The 18,345-nt window shown below is 37.4% G+C and overlaps 1 protein-coding gene and 1 pseudogene across 5 annotated transcripts in view; one reads left to right on the top strand and one right to left on the bottom strand.

The window, feature by feature from the left end:
* ATG10 (autophagy related 10) overlaps positions 1-18,345 on the bottom strand; it is a 240,616-nt gene that overhangs the window by 210,292 nt on the left and 11,979 nt on the right. For all 4 annotated transcript variants that reach the window (XM_080804682.1, XM_080804683.1, XM_080804684.1 and 1 more), the window contains one exon: positions 15,498-15,617. In XM_080804682.1, the coding sequence (XP_080660808.1) occupies positions 15,498-15,605 (108 nt within the window). In that variant the 5' untranslated portion in view covers positions 15,606-15,617. The remainder of the gene's footprint in view (positions 1-15,497; positions 15,618-18,345) is intronic.
* Positions 2,495-3,635, top strand: LOC308343591 (nucleophosmin-like; annotated as a pseudogene). Its single transcript has one exon. The product of its transcript is annotated as a nucleophosmin-like (transcript).

The raw sequence follows: 18,345 nt of genomic DNA on the forward strand, positions 1-18,345 counted from the left end.
CCTTTACCTCCTGGCTTGAGCAGGACAACAGAAAAATAGACCAAGCCTAGCTACTCTCTGGAGAGAATATATTAAACAGATTAAACATTCCCCCTGTACCATCACTCTCAATTCCATTTAGCCCTGTTTTAGCAGAAAAGGGCAGACCAGCCAGTCCAATGCTAAGCAAATGTTCAACTAGGAAAAGAAATGACCCTCCTTCTGACTTGAGGGCATCCCATACTGTTTATAAATGGTTCCTTGGACAAGGAAGGAAGGCTCTGGGAGGGGAAGGAATCATTCCTCATCACAGACTTTGCACTTCTCCTCTGAATCCTATTCTCATATTGGGATGGGGTTAGGGATCCCAGTTTTTCAGGAATGGTTCCTCAGAACAATCTCTACAGGCAGGTTTCTGGTCCCAGTGGCTAGTAGATTATTCATAGCAATCTAAATATAGAAAATTAGTTACTCAGGGTATTTTGTCTTCAGCTTAAGGCCTTAGCTGCAATTCTGGAACAAGATAAAAAGGTCCCACTCAAAACACTGTTACATGGTTATTTTTAAATCTAAAGTATGCATTAAATTCCACTATTCTGCATATCATTATAGAAAAATTCCACTTTTACAGAAATGCCAGTTTTATTAAAAAGACTGCCCTGAAGAGGTTATTTGAATGATACTTATTAACTTTTTATGTAAATTTTATGGTGTTTTCATGGATCCTAATTCATCAATTAAGGGATAAAAGAACATCGGCATTTTTAAAAATTTCTCATAATTTTTCAAATTAAACTTTTCACCTAATAAAGTTCTTCAGACAAACAGTGAATTTTTATTTTTTTACAGAAAATCAGGTAATCATTCATTTAACAGATATTTGTTTATGTGCCTACTTAATACTCGGTGATATTCTCAGTGCATTGGGCATATCAGCAAAGAAAACAAAGATCTCTCTCCTCATAGACTAAGCTGGGAAAGAGAGACATTAAACAATAAACATAATAAAAAAGTAAATTATAATGCACATTGGAAGGTGAACAGTAGTATGAGAAAAAGAAAACATGGAGTAGAATAAAGGAAGTCAGGAGTGAGGCTGGCAGGTAGGGAGACCAAGTGGTCTAACGTGTTGATAATGGTGGTAAGAAGGTGATGTCTTGAGAGAACACATGAAAGTTGAGGGCATGGTGAGAGGTGGGCAGTCAGCCATATCTAAAAGAGGAATGGTCTACACAAAGGGGCCAGACAGTTTAGAGGCCCCAGGCAGGAATGTTTGTCTAGTGTTTCTCTAGTGTGTTTGAGGAATAGTAAGGAAGCAGTGTGCCTGGATAGTGATGAATGAAAGGAAGGGAAATAGGAGGTGAAGTCAGAAGAGTAATAAGAAAGATGAGGAAGGAGCAGATCCCATAGTTTATAGTCTATTATTAATGTTTTTGTGTGGGGCACCTGGGTGGCTCAGTCAGTTGAACATTTGACTTTTGATTTCCGCTCAGGTAATGATCTCATGGTCCTGGGATCAAACCCCACTTTGGGGCTCTGCACTTAGTGGGGAGTCTGCTAGAGGATTCTCTCTCTCCCTCTCCCACTGCCCTACCCTCTGCTTGGGCTTACACACAATCTCTCTCTCTCTCTGAAATAAATAAATAAATGTTTTTAGAAATAAATGTTTCAGCTTTTACCTAGAGTTGAGAAATAATGCAATATGACTCATATTTTTTTAAAGATTTTATTTATTTATTTGACAGAGATCACAAGTAGGCAGAGAGGCAGAGAGGAGGAAGCAGGCTCCCCGCTGAGCAGAGCCCAATGCGGGGCTCGACCCCAGGACCCTGAGATCACGACCTGAGCCAAAGGCAGAGGCCCTAACCCACTGAGCCACCCAGGCGCCCCATGACTCACATTTTAAAAGGTAATGTTATACCATCGGAAGGCAAGGGTGGAAGCAGGCAGATAGGAAGTTAATCCTAGTGAAAGTTGATGGTTGTTTACATCCGGGTGATAGCAAGGGGAGATGATGAGAAATGGTCTGATCCTAGATATTATGAAGGTGGAGGCAACAGGATGACCTAATGGACTGAATGTGGGGTCTGAGAGGAATAGAGAATGTAAGGATAACTCCAGTATCCTTGAACAATTGGGAAGATGGAGTATTATCATTTGAGAGAAGATTAGTTTGGGTGGTAGTAGGTGAGTAAGTTTGGGGAGGAGGGAAGATTCAGAGTTTAATTTTGGACATGTTGACTTCAGGATCTAAGAGGAGACATTAAAGTAGAAATGTCAAGTAAGAAGTTGGACTGATGAATCCAGAATTCAAGAGAGAAGTCTGGACAGGGAATATATATTTGGTAGTAATTAGCATTTGATGCAATTTAAATGATGACCTCCAGGTTCATGAGAATAGCTAAGAGAATAAGACAGTCCCTGGTGTGATTCCCTCCTGCATGGCTCTTCTGTGGAACAGCAGTCATTTATCTCTGTCTGCCTGCTCTCCCACCTAAGTTCATGCCACCACACCATGGAAGATTTAATGAACATGGACATGAGTCCCCTGAGGCCCCAGAACTATCCTTTCAGTTGTGAACCTAAACACTGACAAAGATTATCCCTTTAAGGTGGATAATGATGAAAATGAGCACCAGTTATCTTTATGAAGGGTCAGTGTAGGGGGTGGTGCGATGGATGAATTGGACACAGTTGAAGCGGACGCAATGAGTTACAAACGCAGTCCGATTAAAGTCACACTGGCAACTTTGAAGATGTCTGTACAGCCAACGGTTTCCCTTCGGGGCTCTGCAGTAACACCACCTGTGGTCTTAACAGTTGAAATGTGGTTCAGGGCCTGTGCGTACTAGCAGACAACCCTTAGTAGCTGTGGAGGAAGATGCAGAGTCAGAAGAAGAGAAGGAAGAAACTCCTTAGTGTATCTGGAAAGCATCCTGCCCCTGGAAGGGGTAGTAAGGGTCCAAAGAAAAAAAGTATAACTTGTCGCCAGTGAAGACAATGATGAAGATGATGATAATGATGATGATTTTGATGATGAGAAAGCTGGAGAAAAGATTCCAATAAAGAAATCTATACAAGATACTCCAGCCAAAAATGTACAAAAATCAAACCAGAATGGAAAAGAGTAAAAATCATCAACACCAAGATCAAAGAATCTTTCAAACCACAGGAAAAGACTCCCAAAACACCGAAAGGACCTTGTTCTATAGAAGACATTAAAGCAAAAATGCAAGTAAGTGGTTCTCTTCACAAAGTAGAAGCCAAGTTCATCAATCACGTCAAGAATTGTTTCTGGATGACTGACCAAGAGGCCACTGAAGGTCTCTGGCAGAGGAAGTCTCTTCAAGAAAATAGTTTAAACAGTTTGTTAAAATTTTCCATCTTATTTCCTTTCTGAAACAGTTGATATCTGGCTGTCCCTTTTATAATGCACAGTGAGAACTTTCTCTACTATGTCTGATAAATGTCCAGGTTCCATTGCCAAGAATGTGTTGTCTAAAATGCCTGTTTAGTTTTTAAAGCTGGAACTCCACCCTTTGCTTGGTTTTAAATATGTATGGAATGTTATAATAAGACATAGTAGTAGTGGTGGTCAGACAAATGGAATGGTGAGGGACAAAAATATACATGTGAAATAAACTCAGAATTTTAATAAAGTGAAAAAAAGAAAAAAAAGAAGTGAATAAGACATAGCATGGTCACTAATATTATGAGGTTAGAGAGAAAAGAAAAACAAAGGAGACTGAAAAGGAGTGAAGAATAATCTAAGAGGTAAACCAAGAGAGTGAAAACACCAAATGTAAAAGTGTAACAAGAACAGAATGATAAATCCTGTCAAAAACTACTAAAAGATCAAATAATTTACTAATGAGCTTAGCAGTAATGAACTTAGGGTTCACTGATGACATTACATAATATTGTATCCAATGGTTCATTCCACTAAAAAAGAATTTTGCTATTTAATAAAAATTCTTCTAAAACAAACAGAATTTTAAACACTACTCATGACCCACTTATTTCAAATAATACATTATACAATGAAATGAAATACAATGACATGTATTTATATAAGTAACAAACCTGGCAGAACTCCTTGCAACTTATACGATTTTAACTCAATTAAACAAATGCGTATAGAGTGCTTATCAAGCTAAGCACCAAGGATATAGAAGTGAGGATACAGAAACAAACTGCTGGCAGTCAAGCTTTCAGACTACTACGGGGAATCAGGCAAGTATACAGATAATCACCACATAGAATGGTGCACCAGTTATACGGAAATACAGAGAAGGGGGCATATCTTAGCTAAACATGAGGGTGAGGGTTGCCTATCTGAAGGAGGTAATGCTTAAATTTAATATGGAAAAATATCTCCAGTGATATCATATCTGCAGTGTCTCCAGTACAAGTAAGCAATCTCACTAGCAAGTCTGAGGTAGCCATCCCAGTTAGCACATGCAACCAACCAGCAACATAAACAGAAAGGTAAGAGAAAGATCCTAGTAATGAGAGACCCACAGAGGGACTTGAACTCTGCAAACAACCCTGGCTGCCTTCCACCTGCATGTCTTAAGGAAACCAGGCTCTCTTCATGTCCTGGCTGATGGCAGGGCTGCACACATGCACAGAGGATACGGGAGAAACTAGAAGCCAGAGTAGACTAGAAGCCTGCCCGAACTCTGAATGTGCTCCCAGCCCACCTACAGATCCTGCAGTTGGGTGGAAATCTTACTCCACCCTTCATGCTCTGGGTGTTGGAACATAACTCTGACCAACCATAGACTATGAAGCTATACATAAATGTAATGTTGAAAGAAAGAAGCAAGACTCAAAAGAGTACATCTTTTTTAGGCATGAGTTGTGTATGCTTAGCTAAGGCGCCAGAGCTATATCCTAAAGTCATGAAGAATCACTGAAGGATTTAACCAGGGAGTAATGGGTTGGAATTTTAGGATGAAGGCAAGTTGGCAGAGGGCAAGATGAGACACAGAGACCAGGAATAACCCCTGAACCAAGACAGTGGCAATGGAAAGGAGAGCAGAGGAGGCAGAGGTGAGTCAATATGAAACATGTTTAAAGGGGGAATAAACTGATGGAATGATCCATTAGGTGTAGGTGCTAAGGAGACAGTGGAATGTAAAAGTCTTCAGATTCATGGCCTGAGCCAGAAGGATGGTGGAAACACCTACTAAAACAAAGAATTCAAATGAGGAGGTTGAGAGATGATGAGCTCAGTTTTGATTACACTGAGCTCAGGGTTCATAGAATTCTGAACTGTGAGACTGCTTATGTCATTAAACACAGGACCATAGTGGTCCAGAAACCTGAGTTCTCACTCCAGTTCTACCTCAAACTCAGGCAGGTCAGTTGTTATTTTGGTGCCAAAGTCTATCGTTTATTCAAGTTATCTTCACACAAAATGAAGACAATAAGACTGCCCTAAGTCCCCTATATACTTACAGGAGTGTCATGAGCATAAAAAGAATGCTGTAAAATAAGAATGCATTTGATTGCTGCTATCACACACAATTTATCTGGAAATTGTAACTAATAATATGACCAAAATGAAGCCATAAATATTGGAAAAGAAACCATATTTTCACTATGTCAGATAACATGAAAAGCACCAAATAATTATTTTTAAAAGTACTAGAGGTAGAAGACAGTTCATTTAGGTAACCAGTTCCAAAAGACACCTAGCAAAATCAATCTTTAAAGTGAAAACTTGGGACGCCTGGGTGGCTCAGTCAGTTAAGTATCTGCCTTTGGCTCAGGTCATGATCTCAGGGTCCTGGGATGGAGTCCCACATTAGGCTCCTTGCTCAGCGGGGAGTCTGCTTCTCCCTCTGCCTGCCACTCCCCCTGCTTGTGCACTTTCTCTCTCTCTCTCTCTCTCTCTCTCTCTCCCTCTGACAAATAAAGAAATAAAATTTAACAAAGTGAAAACTTATTGAGGTGCCTGGGTGGCTTAGTCGGTTAACCGACCAACTCCTGATTTTGTCTCAGGTCATGATGTCAGGGTTGTGAGATCGAGCCCTGCTTTGGGCTCCATGCGGGACATGGATTCCACTTGAGATTCTCTCTGTCCCTTGAGATTCCCTCTGCTCCTCTGCCCTGAGCATCCCCTCTCTCCCTCTCTTAAAAAAAAAAAAAAAAAAAAAAAGATTAAATTAAAAAAATAAAGTGAAAACTTGTTTTCCTAAAAGGTAAGACAATGTTATAGATATGTAACTGCACTCCAAATCTGTAAATTTTAAAATAATATTCATTAAAAATACCAATTGGGAAATAGACATATGAGGGAAATTCATCAAAACAACTACAACTATACTAGGGTAGTATGATTTTTGATAATTTTTTCCCTATATTTTTACAAATATCCATGATCATAATAATATTGTCTGTAGTTGAAGGCCTTTCCCAAGGCTTTGGAAATAAGCATTTTTCAAGTTCAAGTTTCAAGTTAAAAATAACCCATAATAGGTAGAGCACATAGGTGAATTATTTAATGAGCGAGAATGGCTCCCCAGCCAGTAAGATTTGACTGTAATCTGATAGCAACCAAAAGAGAGACTGGCCAGTCATTAAAATTTAAAAAGAGAGAGAGAGAAAGAGAGAGAGATCAGTGAAGGAAACATTGGCAGTGTCCACTGGACAGTTCAAGCAAGAGATTCTTACCCTATAAACCTAAAATTGCAATTTCTCCTCAATGGTAAGACTACCCCTATTGCAGAGCAAGAGGTATGGCACTCTCAGATTATGTCATTAAATATCTCAGTATTACAACTACACATGAGAATTTGTACTTATTCTGTGTTCATACAATTGTGATTGGCCCATCTACGAAGCAAAAATGAATCATCATGACAGGAGCATTCCAGTTCACTTGACAATTTTATTTGTTATAAATTAATAAATTAGACTCCATTATACTCTGTCTCTCTCTCTCTCTCTCCCTCTCTATTCCCCTCTTTCTCTCTCTCTCTCTTCCTCTCTCTCTCTCTCTCTCTCTCTCCTGTTTCTCTCTCTCTCCTCTCTCTCTCTCTATATATATAAACTTTAGAACTTGAGGGTAAGATGATTCTGGGCTTCATAAACTCACTACTGTAAAGATAACTCTCCACAAGGCTTTTTGAAATACAGCCTGTCACCCTGCCCAGGAAACACAAACATCACTGTTAGCCAAGAACGTGCTTTTAATTGTTAAGCATGCAAAATTACTATCACTATTTAAATTTTAATTTATAAATTTGTAAAGTATTATAGCTTTTCTTTCTCTGATACTCTTGATAATCTTTAAAAGTGATGTTCAAAAATATTTAACTCACAAGTGATATAACCTATTCTTGTTGAAATGATTGCTTAAGATTTGCATATGCTTAAGTGACAAATCATATCATAACACACAATAAATTATGAATGAAAAATCTAGTGTAACTGACTATGATTCAATGTTTATTAGAAAAACACAGCATGCTGTTCCAAGTGCATTTTTCTCCTAATCTCCAAAGATACACTAAAAACAATCTACTTTAGTCTAATCAAGAGACCATATCAATATAATATATTTAATCTTTATCTAGTGACATTTGGGCCCGGAAATAATATTTCATTAACTCACAGTGGATGGCTTAAACAAATACAGCAGTATGCCAAAATTTAATAGAAGTAACATGCTCACAACTTCCCTAAAAATGATATTTAATATAGTGATATATAATTTTTTAAATAAGCTAGAAGAAAAAGAAAAGTTAACCAAAAATTAAGTATTAACCAACAAAGGTATTTATTTGTTACTCACATAAAGAAACGATATCTAAGAAACCTATGAAAAACATCTATTTCTTTTAGTAAACCTTAAAATTGTCATTTAACTTTAGCAAAGAACCTATCAAAACATATATGTATGCAGAGATAAAAAATGGGTGTTTAACATTTCATTTTTGAAATAAAAATCATTAATTCCAACAATTCAATATATAAATGTCACTAATGCGAATGGGTAGGCAAAGAAACTGTACTTAAAATACTAATTCCATTATTTACTCCTTAATTTGATTATGTTTCTGATAGAAATATCTAGCTGGGTTTATATATTATCAGCAAATTTGAGACATGGTCAAGAACTAGTCTTCCCAGATATACATGGAAAGCATTTTTAATCCTCTTTAATAATAGTGTGCTTTAGAAATAAAAGAAGTGAAATTTCTTAACAGAATGAGGCTATGCAATTCAGGATGTCCTCATCTAACAGAAATTCAATCCCAATTCTCTGTTTAGCTCTCTACTTCATAAAACCCAAATCAAAATTTATAGAAATAATAGATAAACTTGGAAGACATTAAGCTAAGTGAAAGAAGCCAGTCACTAAAAGATAAATGCTGTATGATTCCACTTACATGAGATACCTAGAATAATCGAATTCAGAGAGATAGTAAATAGAATGGTGATTGCCAGCAGCTGAAAGGAGGGGGTAATGGGAATACCCGTTAGTATTTAATGGGTACAGAGTTTTGTTTTGTTTTTTTTAATGTATTTATTTGACAGAGAGAGAGAGGTCACAAGTAGGCAGAGAGGCAGGCCGGGCGGGGGGGGGGGGGCACGGGGGGAGGGGAAGCAGGCTCCCTGCTGAGCAGAGAGCCTGATGCGGGGCTCCACCCCAGGACCCTGAGATCATGACCTGAGCCGAAGGCAGAGGCTTAACCCACTGAGCCACCCAGGCACCCCTAATGGGTACAAAGTTTTAATTTTGCAGTATGAAAAGAGTTCTGGGACTTGGTTGCATTCACAGTATAAATGTACTTACCTCTATTGAAATGCACACTTAAAACGGTTAAGATGGTAAATTACATGTTATGTGTATTTTACCAGAATTTTAAAGATTTTATCTATTTATTTATCTGAGAGAGAGTATGCATGATTGGGGGAAGAGGCAGAGGGAAAGCAATAAGCACACACCCTGAGTGGGGAGCTCCATGCCAGGCTAGATCCCAGGATCCTGAAGATCATGACCTGAGCCAAAGTAAGACAATTAGCCAACTGAGCTACCCAGGCACCCAACCATAATTTTTTTTTAAATTTAAAAATTGTAAAAATTTTTAAAAAACATAGAAATAATATGTCTTTGTATCTTTTCCTGAGTTCAATCATTACTTTAAATATATAATGAGAAATAAATTTAGAGTGCACTTGAAGTACCAATAATTTTAAGACAGGAAAAAAGAAAGCCAGGTTAATTATATTGAGATATGTTTTGTCACTTTATATACGTTAGTGATGCTTTAAAACAGTATGTATCTGGCTGTGAGTTGATAATTGTGGGAGCTAGGTGATAGGCACATGTGAATTCATTATACCATTCTCTTAACTTTTGTACATTTGAAATTTTTTTATAAGACATTTAAAATAAAGACAGCTGTGCAAATAAGCAAAATACGAAATTCAGGAGGGCAGCAGGATTGATGGGAATGGCAACCTCGGTTTTCTACCAAGATAGTGTTAAAGGATGGAATAAAGTAAAATATTGAAATATTTTATAATCTATTTTTAAAAACATGAATTTGATGTAATTAGAATAATGGTGAGGGGGGTTTTAGGAAAAGCAACGTGCATTTAACCAGAAAGACTACTGAAAGGAAAGAATTAAAAAATCAACTTAAATTTCTAAGAATATAATGAAATTGTAAAATTTTACTCTATCTAAATTAGGAAATAAGCCCTTTCAATCAGCTGTTTCTAAGCTGTAAAGAAAGTAATCAAAATATTTCTGGTGTGTTGCTATGTAAATTTCAAAATATAATCAAGTAGGTTTAACTAAAGATGGAACTAATGGGGGGGCTTTTAATTCTTCTTTAACAATAGCATACAAAATAATCTAGTATTAACTGTATAAAATCCAATTTCAATATTTGTAGACTATTTTGTTTACAGTATCTGAGTATCTCTCTTCCTATTTTTGCTATACAACAGTGAGAAAAGAAAGTTGAAAACCCATGGGAAATTATTTTATCAATAACCTATGAAAGGTCAAATCACAGAACTGAGGTCCTAAACTAATGTACTCATAACTAACAGGTAAAAACAAAAAATTTAGAGGCAAGTTGCTCTGAAGTTTTAAACTCTGCACAAATCACCAAAGGAGATCTAAATCTAAAATAAAGCTAAAAACATTTGCAATTGTTAATAAAGTTTACAGTAAAGTGTAAATTATGACAGGACAGAAGAAAAGGAAGCATATATGTAACACACATAAAAGTAAAGAGAAAAGTACCAAATTCAAACCTATACACACATCACCCATATTCAATACATAACAAGATTTTGCCACATTTGCTTCTTCTACCCCTGATTTGTCTTTTATTTTGTTAAGCTAAATTGGTGTCATCTTATACTTTACTCCATAATCAAATATCCCTAATTGTGTTTCAAAAGGTCCTTTTATAGTTGATTTGTTTGACTTGGGATCCAAATAAGGTTTATAAGATACATTAGGATATGTCTCTTGAATTTCTTCTAATCTAGAGTAGTGCTGCTTAAAATATGGTCTGAACTGTTGTCAGTTCAAGAACTAATTGTTGTCAATCCAAAAACTGTTACCAGTGCTCAAACTCTTTGTTATAGGTCAATAAGATAAATTCAGGTAAGATAAATTCAGAAAAGAAAAGTAAGGATTTAGATACTTTCATAGCAAGCTGACACTGTCAAAACATCCAAGTGCAGGGTCAGTGGACCTACCACCCTGAACGAGGCTGGTGGTCCTCACCCCTCCATGGTAACTCACATACGACCTGGGCTGCACACTAGGAGCACCTACTGGTCAATGCCCAGAAAGGAATTTTTTTTTTTTTTTAAGAGAGTGGTGTGAGGGGCAGAAGCAGAGGGAGAGGGAAAGAGAGAATGTAAAGCAGGCTCCATGCTCAGCATGGTGCCCAACATGGGATTCAATCTCATGACCCTGAGACCATGACCTGAGCTGAAAGAGTCGGATGCTCAACTGACTGAGCCACCTAAGCACCCCCCAAAAAGGATACTTTAAAAACAAAACAAGCTTGGTCTTCAATACCAGATAGTTAGAGATGCAATCCTCTCCTCATTTGTTTACTGAACCATTAACTTTTTAAGGAAATTGAGTCAGTTGTCCTTTAGATTTCTTTATTTCTCTATTTGTTTCCTGTGGTGTCAATTAACTTGGTTCTCCATCACTTGACTTCCTTAATTGATTCTATTCAGGTTCAATATTTTGGGCAAGAATATTTCATGGATTGTGCTCTGCGATTCATATCATAAATCTTCAGCAAGTATATAATATCTGGATGTACTATTTTTAGTAATGCCATAGTAATGCCATGATTAATCACTAGGGTTCAGGTGATGATAGCTCAATCCCTCCTTTGTAAATTCCCCATTAACCTTTCACCTAATAATTTTATCCACTGATTACTGCCACCTAATTCATTTCATTATGGACTGAAAAGTAGTGATTTTCTAATTCTACCATCCTTTCTACATTTATCAGATGAAATTTTGGGGGGAAAAGTTTCCTTATCAAATTAGTCTATTTAGTTAACATGAAATACAGATAATACAGTAAAGGTAAGATAAATGCTTATTTCTTTCCTTTTGATTAATAATTTCAAACCAAAAATATTCAGTGAGTTAGGTTTGGAGTCTCTTCCACTCTCCCCTGTGTTTGTTCATTCTCTCTCTCTCTCTCTCTCTCTCTCTAAATACTTATATTTCAGAGGTGGCTGAAATGGATGTCTCAGCCAGTTAAGTGGCTGCTCAGGTCCTGATCTCAGGGTCCTGGGATCAAGCCCCAGGTCAGGTGCCCTGCTCAGCAGGAAGCCTGCTTCTCCCTCTCCCTCTCCCCCTCCCCACTGATCCCACCCTGGACTTGAGTAGGCAGGAGCATGCGCACATGCGCTCACTCCTCTAAAATAAATAAATAAAATCTGGGGGGAAAAATGCATTCATTGCATGCATTCATTGTTGTTTGCCATCTTTTGCTCTTCCTCTCATCCTGGAGAACTCAGAATAATACACTAAAGACCAGCACGGTATATTTGGTGGTAAATAGATTTTTACACAGTTTTCTGAAAATTTAACTACAATTTCATTTATAGCATTATTTCTAAAATAAAAGACACTGAAAAATTTCAAACAACCAGCTAAAAATCATAACCATAATATGGCTTTCCATATGCCAGAGACTGTGCTAAACTCTTTGAATGTAAATCCCATTTAATCTACACAACTACCATACTATATGGTGGGTATTATTTTTATTCCTATTTTATAGGTTAAAAAAAATGAAGTTTAGAAACTTTAAGAAATCTGTCCAAAATCCAGCTCGTAAATGGTAGAGCAAGGATTTGGAGCCATATCTAACTCTGAAGTCCACGCTCTTAACAAATATCTTTAATATCTAAAAGACCATTGTATTAAACAATGGCCTTCAACAAGAGTATGCCACCTTCCTGAGAGGTATTTATAAACAAACCTGAAGGTCTGAGTACTCTTTAAAGGAGGCTCTATATAAAGGGATAAATAAGATCCTTTTTAAAAATAACTGTCGGAAAAAAAAATAGGTAACTTTCAGGGGCAGAGGGAGGCATTATAAAGGTATAAAAGCAACCTCTTGGGGGTAATGGGTATGATCACCCTCTTGACTGTAGCGAGGGTTCATCGGCCTCACTTATGCACAGCTTGTTGTTTCCCAATTTTACATCAAGACTACTATTTTTTTGATAAAATAAAAACAAATTTCTGGAGCCTATGAAGTAAAACAACAGTATAAGTATTCTCTCCAAATAGTCCCACAAAAGACTGAGATAAAGACTGAATGAAGGTTGGAAGGAAAAAAAACCAAGTGACTGACTAAGAATTTCCTTCATATTGGGGCGCCTGGGTGGCTCAGTGGGTTAAGCCTCTGCCTTCGGCTCAGGTCATGATCTCAGGGTCCTGGGATCGAGCCCCGCATCGGGCTCTCTGCTCAGCAGGGAGCCTGCTTCCTCCTCTCTCTCTCTCTCTGCCTGCCTCTCTGCCTACTTGTGATCTCTGTCTGTCAAATAAATAAAGAAAATCTTTAAAAAAAAAAAAAAAGAATTTCCTTCATAAAAGTCAGACAGCACTGCAGATATTAAGTGGCAAAAATACTAACCTACCAAAATTCACAAGAGAGGTATCTGCTTTGCCGAGAGCCCCCTTTACCAATTCAGATCAGCAACATGCACTGAAGTAGGGCTGGGTAAGAAAACACACACATACCCAATAACAGAATGTAAATCACCACACATATCCCACATATTATTCATCACTAGCATGTTGGGTTTGGTCCTGTTTCTGACAAGTGTTTTTTAAGTAGTTGCCAATATCTGAACATTTACTTTCCTTGAAAGGTTTGGTAACCCCTGTGTCACATTCCCAACCTGGCAAGAGGACAAACACTCTGCTGGGTACAGGCCTTAGGACTCAGGGTCCAGATTGTCTTGTACCTGGCAGCTTGATCCATTTATGTTACAAATCCCTGGACTCCAGGGCTTTTGAGTCTGTAGTCCTTGCCCTAAGGTTACAAAGATTTTCTCTAAACAGTGTTCTGTTTTGTTTTGGTACTATCTATGGGCTCACCTCCCCATTTAAAAAACAAACCAAAAAACCAAACAACAAAAAAAAAACCTGCCCTTAATTAGAGGTACAATTCTAACTCTGAAGGGTAGGTAACTTTCCTAACTGAGCAGGCAATGGCAACAAACAAGAAGCCAGTGACAGCCATACCCCACCCCTGAAGCAGAGGACAGACAAGAATAAAAACAAATCCTGGAAACTAGTTCTTGGCACACTAGTTTCAACAAATTCACAGAAGACATTTCTAACAGATATAATATTATCATAAATCTCCCTACTGGAGACCCTTCCCAGCATCCCCCAACAAACATGTGTGTGTGTGTGTGTGTGTGTGTGCGTGCGTGTGGACATGCACTCATGCACATGTACACACACACACACAGTCCCATCTCCCTCCCTAACCTTTTCCTCCCCCATTCTACCAGGTCACTGAAATAGTAGCTGGAGCATCTATTATTCTACCTCTAGCTTAAGACAAGAAAATTTCTTTTTAAAAATTATTTTTTAAAAAAAATTTGTGGAAAGGAAAGGAAAAGTTTCCCAGGAATAACCATACAAATTATTACAGATCAAATGGGATCAGAAACCTACATTTATCCAATAAATAAACAGCCAACTTTTTAAAAAAAAAATCATATAACAGAGACATGATATTAAAGTCAGGATGGGGATACCTGGGTGGCTCAGCCGGTTAAGCAGCTGCCTTCAGCTCAGGCTAGGACTCTAAGGTCCTGGGATCAAGTCCCACAACAGTCTCCCTGCTCAGCAGGGAGCCTGCTTCTCTCTCTGTCTGTCACTCCCCCTCCTTGTGTGCTCTCTCTCTATCTCTGATTATAAATAAATAAATAAAGTCAGGATGAAGAAAATAAAAGATGAATAAAGATGAATAAACATTCAAACACAATAGCAATCAAAATTATAAAACACTCAGGAAAAAGATTAATAAAAGGTGCTAATAATAAAATCATGTTATCCCGGAGCAGGAGATGCCTTATGAACTGTCCAGTCACTAACTTAAAGAGTGGGGCTGGAGTCTCTCATGATATTCCCCCACTTCCGCCCCATGAAAGCTTAGCTGGCACATGACCCAAAGGGAAATCATGGCTTCTCTCTCTGGTGACACTGTGGATCGGGTCAAGAACTGCATTTCCCTGGCCTACTTCTGAATCATAGGAATCAGCTCCAAAGTATTCACATTTCTCAGAGTTCATACAGCAAACAGAGCCAATAAGCACAAAAACTGGGAATCACCACTTTTTTTAGGTATCAGATTAAGAAATCAAGTAGAGAAAATTTATCCTCTCAGAAAATTATCTCAAGGAGCTCTTGGCAGAGAAACCTTACTAAGTGTAATCCATACTAAGTATATGTGTAGAAATAGATGAGTCCATAGACCTTTTACATTCATTATACTGAATAGAACCAAAGAAAGAATGCTTTGGAATGTGTTTACATCATTAAGAAATTTCCAATTAATTCATTCCTCAATATTTCAGACTTTGTGATTGTTTGACTCTGGTTTGGTTTCAGGATTATCTTTCCACTCTCTGGACAAAAGCACTTTCCTAAGAAAATAAACAGTGTAAATAAATGGTTTGAAGCACCACAGAAGCATCTGTTTACATTCAGATAATTAATATGCTAAGCATTCTTATCTATTAAATTAAAGGAGGTCACCTAAGGACTTTTCTAGATAATACTTCATTAGCCCAATTATAATGAGTATATATAGTTGAAACAATAAAATGGACATCTGTTTTAAAACAGTCTTCAATTTAAGCCTTTTACTAAATCAAACTAGCTTTCATACATTAGTTTAAATTACTGAGGCTTTATACAGCCAAAGAAAAAAACACGTTATTAAAATAGAAAATAAAAGTTTCTGTTCTTACCTTCGAAGTTCTCCATTCCCAACCATCACTTATCTGCTGTGAATGTTTAATGAATTCTGCACAAAAGTGCTGGAATGTTTTTTCTCCAAAGAACTCATCTTCTTCCATACTAAATGATAACTGTAATACAAAAACTAAGTATAAGTATGAGCTGTAGAATGAATGCTAAAAGGAATTCTACTAAATCACTTACTCCTTTAAACAAAACAAAATTTGAGACATAGAATGGGAAATATCCTCAGAGCCATTCCAAAAAGCACTATGTTTCCATCCTTCTTACCCTATCCCCATTTTTTAATCAGAAAGAAAATGTGGTCAACATGAAAACTTAAAACCTAGATTTATAACAAATACACATCTATGGTTCAAAAAGTTAAATCTGTCCATAAATTTAGTTTCAAGAGCTTAATTTTATCTCACTTCTTCTAAGCTAATGCTTCTAAACAATCTCCTCAGAGCTTCCTTCTCTACTTTCTACCTTACTTAGCTCTTACATAGATAGTGTGGTAGTGCTTAGTAAAGCTGAGCTGTTCTTCTGTTCTTCACACTTTATTAGAGAGTTCAATTCACTAACAAATGATGTTCTAAAGCCTGAAAGTTTTGTTTTTCAAGGTATAAGGTTATGATCACCTAAGTAATTACCTACTTTATCAAATCTACAAATGTAACAAATCAAGGAATAGCCACAACTTTCTTACAAAAATCTGTCCAAAACATGAACCATTGTTTATAATAAGAGAAATTTAGAGCTAGAAGGAAATTGTTAAATTATATAGTTCAAGACCTTTGATGAAAAAGTTAGACCAACTGAATTCCTACATTTTCCTCACTGGTAATGAGCATCACCAGGAAAATTAGCACTTGTTGATTGCTTACTATGTCAAGCACTATGTTAAACACTTTACATCCCCATTTATTTTTTTTTAAATATTTTTTTTTATTTATTTACTTGACAGACAGAGATCACAAGTAGGCAGAGAAGCAGGCAGAGAGAGAGAGAGAGAGAGAGGAGGAAGCAGGCTCCCCGCTGAGCAGAGAGCCCGATGCGGGGCTCGATCCCAGGACCCTGGGATCATGACCTGAGCTGAAGGCAGAGGCTCAACCCACTGAGCCACCCAGGCGCCCCTTACATCCCCATTTAATCCTCACACAACCCAAAGACTGTTGTTACCCCCATTCCCCAAAAGAATAAGAGAAAGAAATCTGCTCAAGAAATGCAAATGAGAAAGGATTCAAACCCCAATTTGGCTCCAAGGCCAGTGATCTGTCTATACTAGCTGATTCTTAGTATAGCGTTCTTTCTGATTATTCAAATTTAGTATGACCTAGAGAAGAATTTGCTCATTCAACCAAGAAACACAGACTGAATATCTACAGTAGGTACTATGCATAGGTGAAGGTTAGATATACAAAATGAAAAAAAAAAAAATACATATGTGTGTGTGTGTGTGTGTGTGTGTGTATTCCTTGCCTTGTAAGATCTCACACTGTAATGAAGGGAGATAAGCAATAAAAATCATTATAGTAGAAACTCTCTTAACCAACCTCCAGTCAATCAACTTGCCAAGTTAACTGACATACTATCCATTCCCTTGGTAAATACTGATGTCTACGACATGCTGATCATGAGCACCTCTGCTACCATCAGTTGAGTTTATATTCACAAACCACATTTGATTATTATAAATACATGCTTTAATTAAATGCTACACAAACCAAACCCATAAAATGCAAGTAAAAAAGAAAAATACCTGCTATTTTTATGATTTAATGCCTTAGAAAGACTTGATAAAGGTAAGTCTCTATAAAAAAAACAAACTCTTATTGAAGTAGGTATGGACAATGCAACTGAAAAGACTGGTGGGGGAAAAAACCATACAAATCTAGGATCCTGTGCTCACATTGCTACATAAATAGCTTGAGTTCTTTCTTTTAAATGCAAACTAGAAATCTAGAGGATGCATTCTGCGTTCAGTATATTCATGAAGGAACAATGAATTCCATTCAAGTATACATACTCAAAGAAAAATCCCTTGGTCATACATGAGACAATCGACAGGAATGTATTTCTGTTCTAAGTTTAAATAAAATGTTTCATGTCTACATGTATTTTTTTTTTAACTCTAGCTCTAAGGAACTTTTCCAGTGAATTGATCAACTCTCAATCCTTACAGCACTGGAAAACAGGATTTATGTTTAAAGTATGTACAAATGATTGAGTCCCTTACCAAGAGGGGATAGTGTGGGAGGGTGTGTGGGGTGAGCATGAAGATGAATCTTGAAGTTATATAAGAGTTTTTGTAGCGCAGACTGTCATTGGGTAAAGCAAAAGGGTGAGAACAGAGTCCAAGCAGGGAGAATGATATGACCAAAGTCAAGTTAGGGTGTAGAGAACTCCAAGTCTGATCTCACAAACATGATGCAGGAAGTGTAGGCAGATACAGTCCAGTCACATGCAAGTTAAACTTGTCTGCTCTCTATTGGAGCAGAATGGCAGAGATAAAGCTTCAACGGTACAATACTGAAGAGTAATAAAATTTTTATGGGAGACTTACATGCCACACAAGGAGGAAGGGTGCTGTGATTACCATTAGCAATGCTCAGCTTCCCAGGTACAGGAACCAGCAGGGAGCTGCATTGAGCACACATGCAAAGTTGAGGTTTTGCTGGGTTGATTCAGTGGAAGGATAAAGGTAGAAGAAGAAATAAAATATGGTAGTGAGAATAAGCTCATAGTTCCAGATGAGGCAGGAAAGTAAAAATACCAAGAGAAGATTGAAGGGGCTGGGAAAACATGGTAGTATCAAAGAATATCAGATACCAAAAAGGGCTAAGAACCACCATAGTG

Source organism: Martes martes, assembly GCF_963455335.1.
Source record: "Martes martes genome assembly, chromosome: 5".
Taxonomy (NCBI): domain Eukaryota; kingdom Metazoa; phylum Chordata; class Mammalia; order Carnivora; family Mustelidae; genus Martes; species Martes martes.